Source organism: Leiobunum rupestre, chromosome 5 (assembly GCF_980474605.1).
Source record: "Leiobunum rupestre chromosome 5, qqLeiRupe1.1.hap1, whole genome shotgun sequence".
Lineage (NCBI taxonomy): Eukaryota > Metazoa > Arthropoda > Arachnida > Opiliones > Sclerosomatidae > Leiobunum > Leiobunum rupestre.
The window spans coordinates 27,658,174-27,682,219 of record NC_143388.1 but is presented as its reverse complement, the minus strand read 5'-3'; the positions used below and the strand labels follow the sequence as shown (position 1 = coordinate 27,682,219).

The following is a 24,046-nucleotide window of genomic DNA, read 5'->3' as shown; positions in this document are numbered from 1 at the left end:
TTTTTAATTTTCCACTACTAAACGTAATAATTTTGAATTTTCAACTACTAAACGTACTAATTTTTAATTTTACACTACTAAACGTACTAATTTTTATTTTACACTACTAAACGTACTAATTTTTAATTTTACACTACTAAACGTACTAATTTTTAATTTTCCACTACTAAACGTACTAATTTTTAATTTTACACTACTAAACGTACTAAATTTTAATTTTACACTACTAAACGTACTAATTTTTAATTTTCCACTACTAAACGTACTAATTTTTAATTTTACACTACTAAACGTACTAATTTTTAATTTTCCACTACTAAACGTACTAATTTTTCATTTTCCACTACTAAACGTACTAAATTTTAATTTTACACTACTAAACGTACTAATTTTGAATTTTCCACTACTAAACGTACTAATTTTGAATTTTCCACTACTAAACGTAATAATTTTGAATTTTCCACTACTAAACGTAATAATTTTTAATTTTCCACTACTTAACGTACTAATTTTTAATTTTCCACTACTAAACGTACTAATTTTTAATTTTACACTACTAAACGTAATAATTTTTCATTTTCACCTCTTAAACGTACTAATTTTAAATTTTCAACTATTAAACGTACTCATTTTTAATTAGTGTTGTAAGTCGGAAAATTTTCCGGAAAATTACCGAGGCCTTTTTTTCCGGAAAATTTTCCGTATTTTTCCGAAAAAAATAAAAAAAAGTTTTCATTCCGTGATTAGTCTAATATATTGTTTTCAAATTGAAATAAAGCGGTATTTTCACCTCATTTTTTCGAATCTGAAAGTAAAACTAAACCTCTACACTAGTTTAAACTGATTAACAATGTAACGCTATTAATGTTTTGTAGTATGTTTACTGATATTAGACATTTTATATCGATAAAAAGTTAAAAACATTAAAAACCCTTAAAAGGTAATTTATGTTTCAAATTTTTATATTTCCGATTTGCGGAAAATTTTCCGGAAACTTTTCTGGAAAATTTTCCGCATTTTATTTTTCCAGAAAATTAACAACACTATTTTAAATCTTCAACTACTAAACATATTACTCTTTCAATTTTCAACTATTAAACGAATTACTTTTTCAATTTCCAACTATTAAAAGTAGTAATTTTTCAATTTTCAACTACTAAACCTACTATATTTTCAATTTCCAACTATTAAACGTATAAGTTTTCCAATTTTCAACTATTAAACGTATAAGTTTTCCAATTTTCAACTTTTAAACGTAATAATTTTTAACTTTAAATAAATAATAATATCAACTAGAACACGGTGATCAAAAAAATGTCGTCACTTAGACGTTAACGACCGCTTACCAATTTGATATTCAACGCGGAGATAGTCTTTCGTAGGAAAGGGTCCTTTTGAGAAATCACATTAGCGCTCGGAACACCGTCACTTAGGTCGTCCCCCAACCAAACGGGGTACAATGGACTCGCGGGCTCTTTTATAATTCCTCAGCGGACCGCGCTATACTTGATTAATAATCCCAGTTGCAAAATGACGCGTCCAACGCTAACGTTTCGCGGTCTCTGTTGCGGGATGAATAAACTAATGGGCCTGCTCCGATCTCAACTGGAGTACGTTATTTGGTTCATCGTCGTAAAACGTAGCGTCACCAATGAATCAGTAGAACATCATCAGCCTCGAGAGAAGCTCCAAACGTTTACTAGTTCTCCATTGGTCTCCTCAACCCGGTTATACCCTAAAATGGTGTTCACAGATAATGTTCCATCTTCGAATTAAATCTATCAGTAGCGAGTGAATCAGGTGTGATCAAACAAAAAGTAGGGTAGGCCACGCTGAGCTCGAGACTAGGATATGGCTTCGCTTTATTGATTAGTTTAAGCGCGTAATCGCTTCAAACTGAACAGGGTGATTCACGAAACGCCATACGCTGATTGCCGTCGCCAGTTAGACCAACGAATTACGCTGGAAACAGTCATAGCGGGTTCACGCGATATATGACAGACCATATACGGAGTTACTTTATACTTCAAAGTACTCTAATAAATATTTTGTTATTTATATTGTAAGTAAAATTTTGGTTTAAATTAATGACTTTTTGTTGTTTATTAGATTTAATTTAATTAGATAGGTAATAAATGTGAGGATTTATTAAAAAAAATTACTCGGTTGCAAACCTTAGAAAGTTAATTATTATATGCTTAAAAATAATAAGCCCTTTTACCAGAAGTAAATGAACCAAAGTTATTGAAATAGCGCTCAGAATCGGAGGGCGTTTTCCTTATGAAAATGATGAAACAATTGAGTTAAATAAAGCTTATTTCCATCCCCGTCTTTTGACGTGATAAATTGCACTTGGGAATTGTGGGTATAGCTATTTCTATGTATAAAAAATGGTTTCATAAAAACCAAAAGTGTTTTTTTCGGCTATAGGAGCGCGCAAAATTTCAAATTCGAGGTAAAAATGTAACTTCATAAGGAAAACGCCTCCAACATGGGGAGTATAGCATTCTGATAACTTTGGTTCATTTACTTCTGCTTTTACTTGATTTAAACCATATGTAACATAATAACAATAAGTATGACACTTCCAATTGCTTAAACGCTAATTTCCTGACCGAACTTTTTTTCGACACTGACATTCTCGATAATCTCCGACTTGAACTCGCACGGTGGCAGTGTGCTGAACTAAACTTTGATTGCGCAATAGCAAAGAAAGTTAGTTCGTTTATATTTTTTCCTAATGGACATACTTTATTGTTATTATGTTATTTGTGTTAGGCTAATTGAAAAACTTCAATCAAGCAAATTATAATAATACTTAATAAATATAAACATCTTGGCGCAAATTTTACTATAAATATTTTTCTTTCTTAGGTTGGAGCTAGAGATGCACCGATATATCGGCCTTTTATCTAATATCGGTAGCGGCCAATATCGGCTTAAACGAAGCCGATATTGGCCGATACCGGTACTAAAAACTTTTTTCAGGGAAGACTTTTAAAAATAAGAAAATTCCCCATTAACTAATGATAATATTTGATTTGATTGGCCATATCGGTGGACATACCTAGTTGGAGCTGAGTATATAGTTTTCGCCTAATTAATTTAAATACATTGTAGATTTTTCATTGGGTCCCTTATAATCCCAATACGTACAGATATAAATATTAATTGAAATATTTTTCGATTCTAATGTCTTTTAAAATGGTCGATCTCTCTAGAATAAATTTTTCGTGGTTTATCTCTTTGGAACGCGCGTCGATCTTTTTAAAAAGATATCCTCTTATTAAATTTTATCGACGAATGGTTCTTTACTAAAAATCATTAGGTGGAAATCAATTCTTTTGTCTTATATCAATTCATATTCAAAATATGAAAAATAACGCTAGATATCAAATTTTGGCGGTTTTCAAAATATGAAAAATAACTCTAAATATTAAATCATGACCGTTTTTGAAATATGAAAAATAACGCTAAATATTAAATCCTAGCGCTTTTTAAATTATGAAAAATAACGCAAAATATCAAACCATTGCCCTTTTTAAATTATGAAAAATAACGCTAAATATCAAACCATTGCGCTTTTCAAATTATGAAAAATAAGGCAAAACATAAAATTGGTGTAACCAGACTGTTTAAATATTCTCCCTGTACACATTATTAACGAAGTTGACAATTGGGTGTCCCAGGAAGGTGCGTCTACCGTACCCTCACCCAAGCGTTAATCTGAACTGCCATCTTAGAATATCGTTAACTTCCCTTAAGCGATATTAGGGTATATTCGTGTCTTTACTGTTAATTTATTCGATATCTGGGAGCTTTTTATAGCGAGGCAATGAACTGATCCCAATTCCGCCGAGCGGGGGACTCTCGTTGCGCACCTTTTTTTCATCAGATTCCTTTCCCCCTCTTCAGCCCCCCTCTTTCCTTTGGCCATCTTCCCGGGCACCAGGTAAATGATATTGACGAGGGGGTGGTTCGTGTCCATAAAAACGGGAAGTGAATCGCTCTCTCGGTTTCCCCCGCAGCGCCCCGATAATAATTTACAAATATTTTATACCCGACAAGCACGCTCTGCTACCATCTTGTTAGAGATTTCAACGCTGATGAGGTCTGCTTGCCTACCTGTGGTGTTGCTTGATAGGGTCAGATACGCGTAATTATACGTGTGATATTTACCACTTTGGGCATAAGGCAGATGCTTTGTTTTATTTTAATTTATTTCATTTTAATATCTTAGGTGCCTCGGGGCGTATTTTATGTACGGGGTTATCTCAGGTTACTAGATTTATAGACGTTAATTGATACTGACTGTTTTTAGGTCATTAAAATTCTGAATAAATTAACCCTTTAATAATTATACTTAAATTTTGTATACCTGTGTATATAATACTATTTTAGACCTGTGTATATAATACTATTTTAGACCTGTGTATATTATACTATTTTAGACCTGTGTATATTATACTATTTTAGACCTGTATATAATATACTATTTTAGATCTGTGTATAATATACTATTTTAGACCTGTGTATATAATACTATTTTAATTCTTTGTATTAATTTATATTACTATTATACACCTTTACATTTATCTATTCGTTTGTTTATATTTATTTCACATCTCTATATTTAAAACTATTTATGTAGGAATCCATACCTCTACTTGGAATGCTTATCGCGGCAGATTTTCGTCTCGATGTGGCTGACGGTTTTTTTGACGTCACTATGTTAACTTAACAAACAACAACATGTGAGGGGAGCGCACGCAGATAGGAATTTTTCTCTCGTAGGCGGGGCCAAAGCCGTCAGAGTTATCTTACCATACGCGAGACGGCAAGATAAGCATTCCAAGTAGAGGTATGGATTCCTGATTTATGTTTTTTTTTGTCTCTTGTACATCTTTCATTTTTGATTGTATAAAAAAATTACTTAAAAAAATGGCCCTTATATTTAATTTTTCCTTAATATAACAGTCGTACGTTGCAAAATATAAATAAATAAATTAATTTAATTTAATTTAATTTTAAAAATATTTTGGTTTTAAATTTAATTTATTTATATTAACTAAAATTATATATTACTTAGCCAAACTATTAATTGGGTTACCTATATAATAAATTAATTTGAAAAATTGGTTCTTTTTTAAATTTAATGAAGTAAAATTAATTAAGGAAATAATTACTAAACCAGAAACAGAAATTAAAATATTTTTTTAATTTATTATATTAAAAATATAATCTAGTAATTTGATGAGCAAGATCAACATAGTTATAAATAATTTATAAAGCATAATTAATCACAATTTAGTATTTTTACGAAATAATATAGCGCAAAAAAATTTAATAATATTACGAATATAATAATTTGATGAGTAAGGTAAATTAAGATATTGATAATTTATCAACCATAATTAATTGTCTAAATTACAAATTAATTAATCAAAATTTAATAAAAAAAACCGGTAGTATTTTTAGGAAACAATACATCGCAAAATAATTTAAAAATATTACCAATTTATAAACCATAATTAATAATATAATTTGAAAAACTAATTAATCACAATTTAATAAAAAAACTGGACTATTTTTACGAAACAATAGACTGCCTCTACTTTAATAAAACAATTTTTTCAGGTCAGGATGAACAACTCTTTAGTAACGAAAAGAAGATCCATTTAATCTTAATTACAATTAGCGGTATGATCATTAATTACTTTCCCCGCCGCGTAACGCGAGAGAGGTCTCTTCCCACAAAATACAGCGCACTCTCAAAATTTTAATATCGTGAAATTAATGACGATGTTAAACCTTGAGACGCGAAAATTAACCCAGAATGAAAAATATTTTAAACCGACGACAGAAAGACGTTTAAAGACAGCTGGTGGGAATCTATAGCGATGCGTTACTAGCTGATACGCGCGCACAAAGACAACGACACTATCATCAGCTTTTAATATATACAAATGTTATTCCGACTACATACGGTAAATTTTGGCTCGTTTCCAGTAAGGGGTGGGGGACAGATAAGGTGAAGGAAAACTACCTTTAACTTAGTTGTTCAATAAACAATTTACCGTTAATTTATTGTGATGGAGAAATAATTTTAGGCCCAGAGCCAAGAAAATCGACATTCCAAGTTTTTATCCGCCACGTCTGATACAAATATATATATTTTTTAATTTATGCACCCTCTTGACCGCTTTTCGGCTCTGGATATTTCAATTACCTGAACTCACTATCTTGACTGACCATTTTTTTAGTCATCTACATTTTTATATCACCTTATTAATGTAATAAATTTTAAATTAAGATAAGTTGCGTTAATTATTATTAATGTTAAATTATAATATTGTAAAATATATAATATGTATTGTAAAATTAAATTTGTTCTCGTGCTAAAAATTTTATTATTGGTTTTAGTTAAAGAGTTTTAATACATAAATTTTATGGAAAATAAATACTTGTATAACGTTTGGTTTTAAATAATTTATATTCAATATAAGTATACTTTTAATTATTCATTAATATGAAATATATGCGTATCAAATTTAAAATTTAAGCTCTGAATTTTAAAAACGGATTTAAATTTCTTTACACTGTAAGTTAAATTTATATTGAATTGTTGCGAGCTATTTTAAATGGTTAAAATATTTTAATACTATTAAATTATAATAGAATTAATTTAGAAAAAAATTTCTGGATACAGTAGCGCCATCTGTGGCGCAAAAACGAAACGCTTTAGTTTTATCTCAACGAAACGTCCTCCAATATTGCGCTGGCGATTGCCAAGTAACCTCTAAATCACAAACCAGAACGTTTACCGTTTTCGACAATTATCCACTCAATTAAACCATTAGAAGGTAAGAGAAACGTACTTTTTAGCTTACTTAGACCTTAACGAAATTAAGCAACACCAGAAGTATATAACATACGCTTACGAAACAAGTATTCAATACTTATCCTGCTAAAGTTCTTTACTCGAAACACATACCTTTGCAGGCTCCCGCTGATTTTTTCAAGTACGTGAGTGAAAAATATGGTTTTAATATAAGATAATTTTCCTACGTAGTGGAATTTTGACTTTTACATAGGTGGAGTAATTATCTGTTCAAATTCTTAGTTGTTATGCAATTTGACATTGAAAAGTACCTCAAGACTACGTACGTACATTGACATGGATAGTTTTCTCGTAATAAATATACTATAAACCTCTGGCAATACAAATCTTATACGACAATACCATATGTAACATTATAACTATAAGTATGACACTTGCTAATTTTCTGACCAAACCTTTTTTCGACACTCAACACTCTGACCAAGCTCCGACTTGGAATTACAGGACAGGCTAACTGAGCAGTATATTATCGCCATTGCTAGTCGTGTATTTCGACACTGAGGGTGCTCTGTACTGTACTAAATCTTGACAGCGCAGAAAATCCTAAAATCAGATCAGCTCTGACGTAAGCTAAGTAGTATATTATCGTCCCTCTGTGCTGAACTAAATCTTGACAGCGCAGAAAATCTTAAAATCAAATCAGATTCGACTTAAACTAAGTAGTATATTATCGTCCCTCTGTGCTGAACTAAATCTTGATTGCGCTTTTGCACCGAAAATCTTAAAATCAGATCAACCTCGACTTAAGCTAAGTAGTATATTATCGTCCCTCTGTGCTGAACTAAATCTTGATTGCGCAGAAAATCTTAAAATCAGATCAACCTCGACTTAAGCTAAGTAGTATATTATTGTCCCTCTCTGCTGAACTAAATCTTGATTGCGCAGAAAATCTTAAAATCAGATCAGCTTCTACTTGGACTGAGTATTATCGTTCTTGGTAGTGGAGCATTTCGCTTAGGGAATATTGCGTCACTAGGGTGATCTGTACTGAACTAATTCTTGACAGCGCAAAATCTCTGAAAAACAGTGCTTTGATATATTTTGCTAATTGTCATACTTATTTTTTGCGGCGTGACTTATGCCAATACGTAATGAGAGTTTGTGAATTTAATTTCTAATTAAAACTCGGGCGGTGTGGAAAAGTAATTGGAAGGAGGGAGGGAAGTAATTGAATGAAATGAAGTCGCACCTCCTCTGCGGGGCATGTCCTCGTCTAAGTCTCCCGAGCTGCCAGCCTCAGGGTCCGAGTACGGGGAATGCTGGAGATGGGACGACGCCGGGTTATTGGAGGCCATTGCGACGCCGATCAATGAGAGTTTAATCACGTGTCTGAATTAATGAGGCGCCCGTTCGGACTCGACTGCCCACCGATTGATTTACTCTTGTTAGTTGACAGCGGGTGGGTTAGCGACAATCCAACACACTGTATTAGTAAGGAAAGGACAGGAGACGTGGATTAGTTTGAGGAGAATGACCAACAACTCATTAGTGTACCATATCGTTAAAGCAATCACTTCAAATGTTCTTTTCCAAATTATTTTAGTTGCTTTTAAACCGAAATATATTAATTTATTTCTAGTTAGGGAGTATGACTTTGTTGAGGCGATCATGGGGGAAGGAAAAACGTTACAGGCGTGCGCTTCAATGACGTCAGATTCAGAGGTCCAATGAGATACCGGGCAGGTTAGTTTTTTTAGGGGGAAGTAATTTACTCTTTGAGCGTGAGGGGAAAGGAACTAACTCTTTGAGAGTGAGGGAAAGGAACTAACTCTTTGAGCGTGAGGGGAAAGGAACTAACTCTTTGAGCGTGAGGGGAAAGGAACTAACTATTTGAGCGTGGGGGGAAAGGAGCTTACTCTTCGAACGGGGGGGGGGGGGGAAGGTGCTTACTCTTCGAGCGTGGGGGGAAAGGAGCTTACTCTTCGAGCGTGGGGGGCAGGTACTTACTCTTCGAACAGGGGGGAAAGGAGCTTACTCTTCGAACGGGGGGAGGAAAGGAGCTTACTCTTCGAGCGTGTGGGGAAAGGAGCTTACTCTTCGAACGGGGGGGAGGTGCTTACTCTTCGAGCGTGGGGGAAAGGAGCTTACTCTTCGAGCGTGGGGGAAAGGAGCTTACTCTCTGAGCGTGGGGGGAAGGAGCTTACTCTTCGAGCGTGGGGGGAAAGGAGCTTACTCTTCGAGCGTGGGGGGAAAGGAGCTTACTCTTCGAGCGTGGGGGGAAAAGAGCTTACTCTTCGAGCGTGGGGGAAAGGAGCTTACTCTTCGAGCGTGGGGGGAAAGGAGCTTACTCTTCGAGCGTGTGGGGAAAGGAGCTTACTCTTCGAGCGTGGGGGGAAAGGAGCTTACTCTTCGAGCGTGGGGGGAAAGGAGCTTACTCTCCGAGCGTGGGGGAGAAGGAGCTTACTCTTCGAGCGTGTGGGGAAAGGTGCTTACTCTTCGAGCGTGGGGGAAAGGAGCTTACTCTTCGAGCGTGGGGGGAAAGGAGCTTACTCTTCGAGCGTGGGGGGAAAGGAGCTTACTCTTCGAGCGTGGGGGAAAGGAGCTTACTCTCCGAGGGTGGGGGGAAGGAGCTTACTCTCCGAGGGTGGGGGGAAGGAGCTTACTCTTCGAGCGTGTGGGGAAAGGAGCTTACTCTTCGAGCGTGGGGGGAAGGGAGCTTACTCTTCGAGCGTGGGGGGAAAGGAGCTTACTCTTCGAGCGTGGGGGGAAAGGAGCTTACTCTTCGAGCGTGGGGGGAAAGGAGCTTACTCTTCGAGCGTGGGGGGAAAGGAGCTTACTCTCCGAGGGTGGGGGGAAGGAGCTTACTCTTCGAGCGTGTGGGGAAAGGAGCTTACTCTTCGAGCGTGGGGGGAAGGGAGCTTACTCTTCGAGCGTGGGGGGAAAGGAGCTTACTCTTCGAGCGTGGGGGAAAGGAGCTTACTCTCCGAGGGTGGGGGGAAGGAGCTTACTCTCCGAGGGTGGGGGGAAGGAGCTTACTCTTCGAGCGTGTGGGGAAAGGAGCTTACTCTTCGAGCGTGGGGGGAAGGGAGCTTACTCTTCGAGCTTGGGGGGAAAGGAGCTTACTCTTCGAGCGTGGGGGGAAAGGAGCTTACTCTTCGAGCGTGGGGGGAAAGGAGCTTACTCTTCGAGCGTGGGGGAAAGGAGCTTACTCTCCGAGGGTGGGGGGAAGGAGCTTACTCTTCGAGCGTGTGGGGAAAGGAGCTTACTCTTCGAGCGTGGGGGGAAGGGAGCTTACTCTTCGAGCTTGGGGGGAAAGGAGCTTACTCTTCGAGCGTGGGGGGAAAGGAGCTTACTCTTCGGGCGTGGGGGGAAAGGAGCTTACTCTTCGAGCGTGGGGGAAAGGAGCTTACTCTCCGAGGGTGGGGGGAAGGAGCTTACTCTCCGAGGGTGGGGGGAAGGAGCTTACTCTTCGAGCGTGTGGGGAAAGGAGCTTACTCTTCGAGCGTGTGGGGAAAGGAGCTTACTCTTCGAGCGTGGGGGGAAGGGAGCTTACTCTTCGAGCGTGGGGGGAAAGGAGCTTACTCTTCGAGCGTGGGGGAAAGGAGCTTACTCTCCGAGGGTGGGGGGAAGGAGCTTACTCTCCGAGGGTGGGGGGAAGGAGCTTACTCTTCGAGCGTGTGGGGAAAGGAGCTTACTCTTCGAGCGTGGGGGGAAGGGAGCTTACTCTTCGAGCTTGGGGGGAAAGGAGCTTACTCTTCGAGCGTGGGGGGAAAGGAGCTTACTCTTCGAGCGTGGGGGGAAAGGAGCTTACTCTTTGTGCATGGGAGATCGTCTCAACATTTCTCAATCTTTTATTAAGTTAAGTGCTAACAAATAAATATAATTGCAACAAGAGAAGTTAGATAATTCGTTAAAATTAATTAGTCGTACACCTTAGTATTGGAAGCAATTGCTTTAAATTCAAACATGCTCAAAAAGAGAAACGTAACTTTACCTTTTCCTTTGGAGATCATACTGATTTGGCAATAGTCACGTCATAACCTGCAATCATAAATAAACAATATTTAAAACCAGATTGGCAACACATACATCATACCCCCCCCCCCCGACACTATTTATATAGATTAAATGGTAAACGTTAATGATACTAAACATAACGAAAGATAAGCCAGTATATCCGTTCCACCCATCTCTAGATGCAAATTTGTCGAGTTTATAAACTGATTTGCTCTGCATACAAGTACTCTAATATATTATGAAATACCGCTACGTGGTTGAAATAGAAGCGTATTGTCACAGCCGTTCCAAAGTATCGGAAGTATAGCGTGTACAGTCAGCGATGCACGACAGAATCTGACACTTGTCAACCTTACGTACGGGATAAATGAAGCGTGATATATATACGGCTGTGCTTTTATTATGCTAGTACATGTACACTCCGCCCCCACATATACATACTTATACCCTAGCATGTAACCGAGTGTAATCAAGTTAACGGAGAATATTCAGGAAGCAGACTGTTCGCTTGGTGATTCCCGTTAGAAAAACCACGCCCCTTTCACCTTCTATCAGTACATGTTTCCCCAATTTCGGGCTTTAACGGGGGTGGGGAAAGACACTTCGTTACAGGCATAGGCTGTCTATCAGTGTAAGCGGAAAATATCTTCCGGGAATCATTAAAACAGAGGCTATATAGTTGTTGCTACGTATTCTCTGTTAGGGTTAATAAATTCTTGCATATATATATTCTTGCATATGTAAAATAGACTCCGGTTAAGTTGAAAGTAGGCTCAGTTTATTGTCGTCTAAAGTTTACGCATAAACAGATACAGGTAGGGAAGTATTGGAATGTTTAAAGTTTACTCAGCTATCGTTACACTTTGTGATATTGTATCTGCATTTTGTAGAATAAGGTTTATCTCAGTTGTTCATCGTGGAATCGATGGGGTTTTTCAAATAGATAACAAAACTGCCTTTTAATCTTTTAGGGTTAACGGTGACCTTATAATGTATGTCCCGTTTTAAAGAAAGATAAATTGGAAAGTTATGGCTTTTACGTGGAGACCAATTGAATAAAGTTCCACTTTGACGATTTTCAAGGTTTTCAAATGACGTTTCCTCCTTTGGTAAAATTAGGTCGTAATCTTACTCTCTTAAATTCTTCAGATTTTATTTTAGCTATAGTTTCGTATAGTTTTTATATTAAACTAATTTTTTTTTAAATTATTACACACCACGAAAATTTACGAAGGCGAACTTTGGGGTCAAATTAAGGTCCAAATTTTTTTGTGGATTTAGGATTGAAATGGTACAAAAACTTTACCTTAAATAAATAAATCTAGATAATCTATTCAACTTTCCAACAGGCTATAAATTTTAGAACCTAAAATATTTAAAGTTTTTTAGTTTTTGTTAATTTTCGATAAAACAATTTATTTATATAGATTTTACCAATGATTATAAATTATTTAAACGCTGATTTATTAAAAAGCTTACATTAATTTTATCAAATGTTCGAAATAAACTTTTTCTCAGATGTAAGTAGTGAACGTCTCAACAGCCATTCTCCCTAATTATAAATAAATACATTCTTGGTTGTAATTTACACAAATTGTTACAATTTTCAACGTAGCCCAATCTAAAACATGACGAAATAACCGACCGTTTTTGCTAAGTAAAATTTTATGATTAATTGTAAAATTATATGAAAATGGAAATGAACGCAAAAGGGAGATTTTATGCTAATTAGAACAGATTTAGCATCCATATTCTCCCCCAGCGAGAGCTCTGAAATTAATGAGAAGGGCGGTACATCACGAGCTAGATTTTCTAAGGATATAGAGTCTTTACAACTTTCGGGGTTTTAATGGAAAATGCGGTACCATAAATTGGAAGGGACATCTGAAAGAGAGTCTGTAGATTTTCTATTTTTGCTCAAGCGCTTTAACGCTACAAACGACATTTTCTACGAAAGTTTATATTATTTTTTAGGGTGGACACGCGACTTAGTGAACGTCGAGGTGATTTATCGGGCCGATTTAGTGTCGTCTCGCCGCTCCTAGTTTGCGATGGTATAAATCCCTTCCCTAAATTTCGCCTTATAAATCGACCTTCTCCTCGAAGTTGGGAGTGCTAGAAGTTAAGCGCCCTCACGCTCGACGACTAAGAACAAACGCATTGATATTAACGCTAGCTTTACATGCTCTACAGATTTGCACGCACTTTAGTCGGAGCAACGAAATCTGACAACATGAAATAGACGTTGTAAAATCAAAGTTGCAGTTTTAAATCTTTTCACAAAATATAATAAACGTTATTGATATTTTCCAGTATTTTCCACTGATATTTCCCGGTATTTTCCACTGATATTTTTCGGAATTTTCCACTGATATTTCCCGATAATTTTCATTGCTATTTCCAGTATTTTCCACTGATATTTTTCGAAGTAGGTTCCCAGTTACTAAGCTAAGCCTTTAATATCTCGGATCAGAGATTTCTAATTCAAAACATTTCTCTATTTTTTTTAAACAGAATGAACTCATATGTTTTTTATTTAAAATAAATTTTACTTTACATTCGGTATTGATATATTTCAACTACTTTGCAAATACCATTAAATTTATATATAAAACAAATATTTAATTTCTTTTCTTTGAAATTCAAAGAAAATTAAGTAAATTTTTAGTTTATATGCCCTATTTAGTTTGTTTAACATAACTCGGAAGTAAAAGGAATTAATTTTAAAACGTCCGCAAACATGTTTTCTTGACAACTATAAACCCAGTTTAATCTCCCGTTTTTGGCTTGAAATGACAATTTTTTTGGGTAAAATTAGTTGACACTCGAAAGGCTACAAAATAAATGTTGGAAAAAGTGTTTACGTCAGACACAAACGCGGATATAGAAATCCCTCGATAAACCCCGCGAAGGTTTGCCGATAAAACTAGAAAGTACAGAACCAAAACTTGGGCGTAGAATAACCGGACAGTTCGACTCAAAGCGAAGACGTAAGATACGGAATGTACTTAAAGTATACTTGGTAACCCTATAGGGATATTTCTTTCTACCACCCATGAGATGAGTCAGAATTGGCGCCCAATGGCTGGCTGTGTGTGACAAAGCCTCCCGTTTCTCGTTTGGTTGGTAACAAAAAAAACTTTCCAATAATCGTGGCACGTAACGATGCACGTGCAACTTGCTGGGAAAGCGCAGCACGTCGACGTAAAAAATTGCAATTTCTTTAATACGCAGTTACTATTACGAATTCTAGACATTTTGTCTCTTTGCTATAATACTATAAAATTATAGTAAGCTATAATACTGTAAAAATTATAGTAAGCTATAATACTGTAAAAATTATAGTTTTTCAAGGTGGAAAGTTTCAAATTTTACATTTAATCCATTTAACTTAAAATATATAAAAAATTACTCTTTAGTAATTTAACTAACGTTTCTTGTCAGCAGTTGTAATAAGGATCCCCTCGGCCTCGCGCTGTATTGAATATAATAAAGCTCATATAAAAGGTATCTAGTAAACAACATTTTTTAATTAATTCGTACCTGGGAAGCATTTAGTGTTGTAAGTCGGAAAATCTTCCGTCTTTTCCCGAAAAAAAAATCATTCCATTATTAGTCTATTATTGTTTGCAAATTGAAATAAAGCGGCATTTTCACCTCATTTTTTCGGATCTAAAAGTAAAACTAAACCTCTAGACTACAGTTTAAACTGATTAACAATGTAACACTATTAATGTTTTGTAGTATGTTTACTGATATTCGACATTTTATATCGATAAATAGTTAATAACCTAAAAAGTAGTTTATGTTTAAATTTTTTATTTTTCCGATTTGCGGAAAATTTTCCGCATTTTATTTTTCCAGAAAATTAACAACACTAGAAGCATCATTAGCAAATTCCAAAATTACAGTTAACACGTAAATCTCTGGGAAACGGATAAATTAACACCAAAATTTCAATTAATCATAAAAAATTCGATTAACTGTTTATTTATGGATATTATTCGCGACTATTAAACGATTTTATATGCAATAAATAAGTTTTTATTTCGATAATTTTCTGATATGGGTACAAAAGAGATTACCGGAACATTTATTATCCGAACGCCGAGCCCTAGTTATTACGTGTTTAGAAGTATTTGAATTGTAATAAATAATAATAATAAAAACAATTTATCAGGCTCTATAATTAGCATAAACTATGGATACGGTGTGACTGAGTTAAATAATCTATGTACAATAATTCGTTTAAAATGTGCCCTGGATAGAGTTTAAAGTATTTAACAAAGTGAAACAAACCCTCAGCAATTTATCCCACGAAATTAACTTATAAAATAGATTTAAAATTTGTCAAAATGTATGGTTTTGAATTTTGTTGTCAAGTTGAAGAATTTTTTGTAAAAATAACTAAATGGACAATAAAAAAAATTTCAGAGTAAATTCGAGAATACATCTCATTATAAATATTTAATTTTTGTTCCATGGTAAATTATTTAAAATTATTTATTATTATTCGACGCTTGGCTGACGAAGGACCGTGGTCCGAAAGCTCCCAAATTTGAAATAAATTATGTTTTAAAAAACTCCATGAAGTAGCAGTTCATTTTAAAATATTTACAAATTTTAAATACATCTCATAGTGTTATCTTTTTCATTAAAGTAAACGATTTGGTATATATAACGCATTAACATCTTTTTCGATTCAGCCTTTAACCCGCAAACATTTTTAACACCTTTCCCCCAGGAATTTCCTTAAAGGATTACCTTTTATCATTGTAAATATACTGAAAATACACATATTTTTTGCTTAAATCTTTTTTCTTGGAAATAAATGTAAATTTTATGAAATAAAATGAAGAAAAATAATATTTTTTTAATAGTCTTAGTCGATAGCTACGCCCCAAAATTTTCGTTTTGAAAACGAAAACATTTGAGAGAGTTGGCCGTTTTCGGTCTATCGAAATCTGGCAGCCTTGCCTGCCTTCCGGCCTGTATCTCCATACCGAAAATGGCCGACGATTACGCCGCCGAAAATATTTTACTAAACTGATCGGCGGCGTTTTTGACCATTATTTTGAATTATCGACTAAGACTATTCTTTATTTTTCAAACTTGCCGTAATTGCTGATCAAGTAAAATAAAATTTTATAATGTCCGTAAAATGTTAAACTAGTATTCATATTCACAAAAGATTAAAAAATTCAAACGCTAACAAACAGCCATTATCTCATGACAAGAGCCTTTACAGGAAATAAACAACTTGATCTTTATTTCAACACGCTTACAAGTTCGGTAAAACCCCTCCTAACAGAAAAGATAAAATTCTGTGAAAATTAGGTCACTTGAGAATGCATTTTGATCTAAATCCGATTTGTTCGTATAAAATGTATTCATGCCAGAACAAAAAAAAAACATTATGTAAAACCAGTTTAGACTCTTAAAACTGGTTTAAAACGCGACGGCTCCAAATTCGTGGCCAGCTGTAATAAGGCTTTATACTCTTTTCTGTTCCAAGAGAAAGTGGGTGAAAGTTAAAAATTGTTTTGTCTGATATTGTAATTCCTTTGTATCGGTATATTTTTATTTATACGATGCGCCAAGCCCGTGGGCTAAATATAATGTTGCGTCTAGATAAGGACAATGTTATTTTTTTCGATTATATTTCGTTGATGACACCTTTACCACGGACTTATTTATGTCTTTCTATTTTTGTTATTTTTGTCTCTTTTTAAAAGTGTTTACGATTTGTCATTTTGTCCACGTGATGGCGGAGTCAGGCGGACGTCGAACGTGGGAAGTCTCAATGGAATTAGATACGCGTGGGTATTTAACTCTTAGAGAGGATTGGGATCATCGGTAAATAAAATCAAATATTTTAAATGCTGGCGTTCCGGTAACCCAGAAATAAATTAAAGCGCTTCTTGTAATCCGCCATAATCAAAAACCGCGTCTTCCGGGTAAATTTTTTCGCGGTGACTTCGATCAAACGCCGATTTTATTTCTTTCAAAAAGGGTAATTCACAGTTTAAGGACAGGGTGCTGCAATTTTCAATTCTGATAAGTTTTACCAATTTACAATTCTGATAATTGTGGTTTGACAATTTTTCTAAATTTTGTGTTCTGGCAATTTTCCAAAAATATTGTAGTCTGGCAATTTTCCAAAAATATTGTAGTCTGGCAATTTTCCAAAAATATTGTGGTCTGGCATTTTTTTCAAAAATACTGTGGTCTGGCATTTTTTTCAAAAATACTGTGGTCTGGCATTTTTTCCAAAAATACTGTGGTCTGGCAGTTTTCCAAAAATATTGTGGTCTGGCAATTTTCCAAAGTTTTGTAATCTGGCAATTTTCCAAAAATATTGTGGTCTGGCATTTTTTTCAAAAATACTGTGGTCTGGCATTTTTTCCAAAAATACTGTGGTCTGGCAGTTTTCCAAAAATATTGTGGTCTGACAATTTTTCTAAATTTTGTGGTCTCAAAATTCGTTTCAAACAAATTTAAATATTTTCGTCTCAAACCAATTTTTATATATTTTCGTCCCAAACCAATTTTTATACATTTTCGTCTCAAACCAATTTTTATACATTTTCGTCTCAAACCAATTTTTATACATTTTCGTCTCAAACCAATTTTTATACATTTTCGTCTCAAACCAATTTTTATACATTTTCGTCTCAAACCAATTTTTATACATTTTCGTCTCAAACCAATTTTTATACATTTTCGTCTCAAACCAATTTTTATGCATTTTTGTCTCAAACCAATTTTTATGCATTTTCGTCTCAAACCAATTTTTATGCATTTTCGTCTCAAACCAATTTTTATATATTTTCGTCTCAAACCAATTTTTATACATTTTCGTCTCAAACCAATTTTTATATATTTTCGTCTCAAACCAATTTTTATATATTTTCGTTTCAAAACAATTTTTATATATTTTCGTTTTAAGCCAATTTTTATATATTTTCGTCTCAAACCAATTTTTATATATTTTCATTTTAAACCAATTTTTAGCAATTTCCGATTTTGACAATTTGGAAATATTTTCGATTCCTATATTTTATCAAATTTTAGAGTCCGATAAATTTCAATATTTATCACTATTAATCCAAATAAATTTCGAACTGTCCAATAGCTAGTTTCCCTTTGAAAACGGTTTTCGAAAATGAAAAAAATAAAATCCCCCGAACTTTATTAAACTCAGCTTTTAATATCGGTTGGAAAAGTATCTTTGAATAACGACGCCATATGTTTAAAGAGGTTCAATATAACAACCGAGGCTTAGGGACAAAAATGATTTTTCGTAAGTAAGAAAATGTGCCCATAAATTTCTGGGGCCATCGAAAAACAAGTTACAAAATATAGTCCGGCGCTTAAGTCGCTCTACATTTCTTCGTGAAACAAAACATAAGTCAGAAAAAAAGTAGGAATATTATTTTAATTTAATTAAATTAATATTGAAATAATAATTTAATATGAATGCCTTTCTTAATTCAATTTAATATGAATGCCTTTCTTAATATTAATGAAATTCCCAATTTTAACTTAATATTAATGAAATTCCAATTTTAACTTGATAATAATGAAATTCCAAATTTTAACTTGATAATAATGAAATTCCAAATTTTAACTTAATATTAATGAAATTCCCAATTTTAACTTAATATTAATGAAATTCCCAATTTTAATTTGATTATAATTAAATTCCCGATTTTAACTTAATTGATATTAACGAAATTCCAATTAAAATTTATTTGTAATGAAATTCCTAATTTAAATTTAATATTAATGAAATTCCTAATTTAAATTTAATATTAATTAAATTCCCAATTTAAATTTAATATTAATTAAATTCCTAATTTTTATTGAATATTAATGAAATTCCTAATTTTTATTGAATATTAATGAAATTCCTAATTTTATTGAATATTAATGAAATTCCTAATTTTTGTTGAATATTAATGAAATTCCTAATTTTTATTGAATATTAATGAAATTTTCAATTTTAAGTTAATATTGATAGTATTCTAAAACTGCGCTTTTAAGCGTAACTTTAAGCCCCACAAGATAGAGGACTCCAAGAACAGAGAGCTGCAAATCCTTAGATATACTCTTCAGATATTGAACTCTACCTTTCGCAATGGTTTCAACCAAAACTAAATTTACGAAATTCATTCCTTTCTCGGAATATAGTTCTTTCAGTCATCACAGATGGCGCCGTACTAAAAACCATTAAAAAAGCGCGTAGTGTAAGGAAATGGGCCCCCGAAATATGGTTTCGGAAAAAACTCGTCGATCCAAACAAGGAATAATGCGTTTCTTTCTTTGGCTTTCACTGTGGTTCTGTGAGAAGAAGAAGTGTTCTGGAACAGGCAGACCAGAATCCCACAGATAATACGTATGCTAAATGGGGCTACCGTCAAAATGCATCAATCATGTCACTTAAAACACGAAACCAAATTTTATATCAAACATCCACGAGACTTTGAGGCGTCGACTACTGCTTGTAATAAGCCTTGGCATTTGTTCTGGCGAAAGCGTTTTAGTGCTTACATCGATATTTGAATATTTATATTAATGGAAAAGCAATTTTATCGTTTTCTTTAATCATTATTAATTTTTTCGTACAGGGTTGCCACAGTTATTTCACAATCAAATTTCCTGACTTTTCCAGGTTTTCCCTGGCCATCTCCGGAGATTTTCCCTGACTTATTTTGTGCCAAGATTTCGTATTTTTTACCTATATTTCAGTAATAGTTTCCTATTTGAAACCAAAATTAAATTCCCTGACAATTCCCTGATTGTTAGACTATTTTTTAAAATTCCCTGACTTTTCCCTGATTTTTATACCCATATTCAAATCCCTGACTTTTCCAGGAATTCCAGGTTTTCCAGGTACCGTGGCAACCCTGTCGTATCATTAAATTTTGATTAACCTTTATATTGACAGTTGGCTGTATATTAGAAGTTATTAGCAGTGCTAGTAATTAGCCTTTTCTGTTAACATATAGAGCCACCTAGTCACCAACGCGAGAAGCTCACTTAGCCGCTGGATTTATCAATAAGCAGATGCCTTTGTTTTAAAATCTCGTTTGCTAAAATATCGCTTCTTCGGTTTTTGTAAACTAAATAGACTAATTATTGTAAATAAAAGTAATACCAAGAACGTATGCGGTTTACTGAGAACGTAAGAGTCTACCTTCTAGACACACTTGCATACTACTTAAGATTCGATCTGAAAAGAAAAGTCGATTTGAACACATCTGGTAATACTGGTTGTTATAATTTATTCTTTTACCTTTCATAATTAGTTAAATTTAACTTATAATTAAGTTCGGTCATCATTAATTAAAGCTGAATTTAACTCCCAATTATTGTGTTAAAATATAGCAGGATAAATCCCGTCAGGCCTCGATACGTTCTCAGAAACCTAAATAGGTTCTTTGTAATACTCATCAGGTCATTACTTTATAATGTAATGGATAAAAAAACTCCATCTATTTTTAAATCACAACAATTAACGTAAAATAAAAACCCAAAATTATCGCTCACTAACGAGACAGATAGAGGCATCTAGCGTCCAAAATACGTACTAGTTTAAATGGGTGACGTTTCCCCCTTTGGCGTGAAGGCGCGAAATCAGCGCCACGGGCCAACCGCGGCGGCGGTACCAATTTGATAGCGTATATTCCTAGATCGTTATCTTTGTCGAAGACTTTATTTTCCTGTCTTCGCGACTGGAAACAAAGTCTGTTTAAGCGGCCCATATACGAAGCGATTTTTCTGGGAGCGATGTGTCTCTCCGACCGCGGGCGTCGCGGTCGCTCGCTAGGTTTTGCCACACACGGTAAAACCCAGGTAAAAACCCGTCTTTTCATATCCCCAGATATTTCTACAAACACAAAAGCTAGGCAGATTCATACGAACGAGCAACAACAGCCAAGTATAGTATTTAATAAATTAGACGCGTAAAAATATGCCACCAATTTTATCTAAACGGAAAGCTTGTGTAGCGCTTGCTGTAATACTTTGTATCGATGAAAAAGAAAAGAAACGGAAATGGGCGAAAAAATGGCTTTTACAAAGGGAAAAATATTCTCACATGAATTTATTAAATGAATTAAAAGTATCGGAGCCCAAGGACTACCAAAATTATTTGAGAATGGATGATCATTGTTTCGGAATTTTGCTTAATTTGGTCAAACCGGAAATACGCAAGAAAAATACCGTAATGAGAGATGCAATAAGCGTGGAAGAGAGATTAACAGTTACACTGAGATTTCTAGCCACAGGTCGCTCCTATGAAGACCTAAAATTTAGCTGCGCAATTTCACCTCAAGCTTTAGGAAGAATTATACCCGAAACCTGCAAAGCAATCTACAAAGTGTTAAGAGAAGATTATTTAAAGGTAAGAAATTGATATAAACAATCTTTTTTTTTTAAATATTTATAATCGAAAACTTTTTATTACAATTGCAATCATTTATTGGGTTTGGCGTTTGAGTATGCTAAATTAGTAAAGGGGGCATACATTTGTGGCGGCGGCGCGTAATTTGGGTTTTGTCTCGGCCTGGTTCCTAGAGTCGGGGTTGGTGAAAAATTTCCGGGAAGTCCAGAGTTGAAGGTTGGGGGGATTAATTGTGGCATATATGATTGGTAGAATTGGTTGCCATTCTGATTGAAAGTGTATGGGTTTAAGTAATGTCGACTTAGTTCGGATGGAGTTAAAATTGGGGGAATTGCGGATGTGTAACTGGAAAGGGTAACTCCTGGAGAAGCTATTTGAGAGGGATTGGAAATATTGCTACGAAGGGATTCTTGTTGTGTAGGGGCTGTTTGGTTGAGTGTATTAGTAGGGGCGGAAATAATAGAAGTTATTTGGGGGGGATTTGAAATATTGTGACGAAGGGGTTCTTGTTGTGTAGGGGCTGTTTGGTTGAGTGTATTAGTAGGGGCGGAAATAATAGAAGTTATTTGGGTTGGATTTGAAATATTGCTACGAAGGGGTTCTTGTTGTGTAGGGGCTGTTTGGTTGAGTGTATTAGTAGGGGCGGAAATAATAGAAGTTATTTGGGGGGGATTTGAAATATTGTGACGAAGGGGTTCTTGTTGTGTAGGGGCTGTTTTTTTGTGTCTATTATTACGGACGGAAAGACTGGTATAAGGTAGTGGGGGTGAAATTAAATCTAGGCGATCTGTTAAAGAAAAACTGTTACATGTATGTATGGGTTCTGGAGTTGTGGGGCTTTTTTGTTGTTCAACTGCGATTTTAGAATTTTCATTAAGTTTGCCTAGGCACCCATAATAAATTATATCCGAAATTAATTTTTCGGCAAAAATCCTTTGTCGACTATTTAACTCTTTAAGTTGAAATGCCAACTTCTTTCCAGTTGTTGTAAAAATGTCTTCTTCTTCTTCTACTTCTAATTGTTTGTGCACAAGATCTAATAAGGCTTCTTTCTTTTTTTCCAATGTCATCTTCCTTCTTTTTGGTGTCTTACTGTGCAGGTTACTTTCCGTACTTTTTGACGAGCTAGCTTCTGTTGGACTTTCGAAACTTGGAGTATTTATTCCTGCCTTGGCTCGATTTTCATGATTTGAAATCGATTGTTCGAATTCTTCGTCTTCCACCTAAATAATAACATATTTTATAAATTGTCTATTAACTGACTTACAGACTCCTAACACTGAAGAAGAATGGAAAGAAGTATCACAAGGGTTCGAACGAATGTGGCAGTTCCACCATTGCCTAGGAGCGATGGACGGAAAACACGTAGCTATAAAAAAACCCGCTCACAGTGGATCTTATTACTACAATTATAAAGGATTTTTTAGCATTATTTTATTTGCTATTGTCAATGCCAATTATGAATTCATTTATGTTCACGTAGGAACAAATGGACGAGTTTCTGACGGAGGTATTCTAAGTGAATTAAATTTTTATAAAAAGCTAATTACGAATGATCTGGGGATTCCCGACCGTGAAAAACTACCCAATTCAAATTATGTAACGCCGTATTCTTTGATCGGCGACGAAGCTTTTCCTCTTTCTGAATATATTTTGAGGCCCTATCCTCAGAAAGGAATCACTCGCGAAGAGAGTATTTTTAACTACCGTATGTGTCGTGCTAGACGCGTTGTGGAGAACGCGTTTGGAATTTTAGCATCAAGATTTAATATTTTTTTTAAACCAATGAACATAGACCTAGAAACTATTGACTCAGTCGTGTTAGCGTGTTGTGTTTTACACAATTTTCTAAGAAGAAATATTGGATACGCCTATACTCCACAAACAATGTTAGACCGAGAAGATTTAGAAACAAACCGACTTATTCTCGGGGATTGGCGCGATGGTGGTGAATTGACACCTTTAAACAGGGTACCAACTAAAGGTCCACAATCTGGAAGGGTACTTAGGGACACCCTTAAGGAGTATTATAACAATGATGGTAAAGTACCCTTCCAAGATAATATGGTTACGAAGCGACAAGAAATACGTGTCAATCAACCTCTCTAATTTTTTAATTTTTCTCAATAAATAATCTTACTTCATCCGGCTCCATAATTTCTTCTTGAAATTCATCCATACTTGACTTGCCTTTCCTTGATGTTTCATCATCTGCCGTGAACATCAGTAACTCAAAATACCACAAAGATGGAATATAAACATCATCGGCCGATTTCCCAGTGCTTTTGGAGTCTTTAACTTTCTTTAATTCTCTTCTAAACGCGGTTCTGAAATTACTGATTTTTTTGCTTACAAAATCTTTGTCCGCGTCCGTATTAATTTCTCTGCATTTTTCAATTAATGTTTCGTATGCGCGGTTTTTTAAGTGGCGGTCATGATACGTGTCACTTTTAACCTTCCAAAGACAAGGGAAAGAACGGTAAATCTCTAAAAACTCTTCCCAAAAACGCTTATCGCACGCCATACTCTCTCAAACAACTCAAGAAATAGTGTATTTTGAAATGACAAATGACATGAAATTTATTAGAAGAACGGGATTTCCCAGGAATGCAACCTTTTTACTCGTACAGCTGCATGACCACAGCTGTATGTCAAGGTCAGAAACGTAACCTCCCTCCCTCGCCACACAAATAACCGGAAATACCCATATATCCTCCAAGTAGTTTTCTGTAAAAATAGTACTTTCCAGAAACAAAATTAAAGAAATTCAAAGTAGTTCA

The 24,046-nt window shown here is 34.8% G+C and overlaps 3 protein-coding genes across 5 annotated transcripts in view; 1 reads left to right on the top strand and 2 right to left on the bottom strand.

Moving 5' to 3' along the window:
• Positions 1-24,046, bottom strand: part of LOC149944032 (uncharacterized) — an 89,922-nt gene that overhangs the window by 24,020 nt on the left and 41,856 nt on the right. Inside the window, exons 1-3 of one of the 3 annotated variants that reach the window (XM_090175385.1) lie at positions 10,995-11,025; positions 10,836-10,882; positions 8,091-8,324 (exon numbers count right to left, since the gene is read on the bottom strand). In XM_090175385.1, the coding sequence (XP_090031511.1) occupies positions 8,091-8,196 (106 nt within the window). In that variant the 5' untranslated portion in view covers positions 8,197-8,324; positions 10,836-10,882; positions 10,995-11,025. Of the gene's footprint in view, positions 1-8,090; positions 8,325-10,835; positions 10,883-10,994; positions 11,026-24,046 lie in introns of those variants that run through there. The other 2 variants (XM_090175384.1, XM_090175386.1) reach the window with 2 other exon arrangements.
• The window catches only part of LOC149944031 (UPF0462 protein C4orf33-like), a 76,023-nt gene continuing 58,820 nt past the window's right edge, over positions 6,844-24,046 (top strand). The window contains exon 1 of the mRNA XM_090175395.1: positions 6,844-6,863. The gene's annotated coding sequence lies outside the window, so the exon portion shown is untranslated. The remainder of the gene's footprint in view (positions 6,864-24,046) is intronic.
• Positions 23,380-23,790, bottom strand: LOC149944033 (uncharacterized). Its single transcript, XM_090176270.1, has one exon. It carries the CDS (start codon positions 23,788-23,790, stop codon positions 23,380-23,382), a length of 411 nt encoding a protein of 136 aa, XP_090032396.1.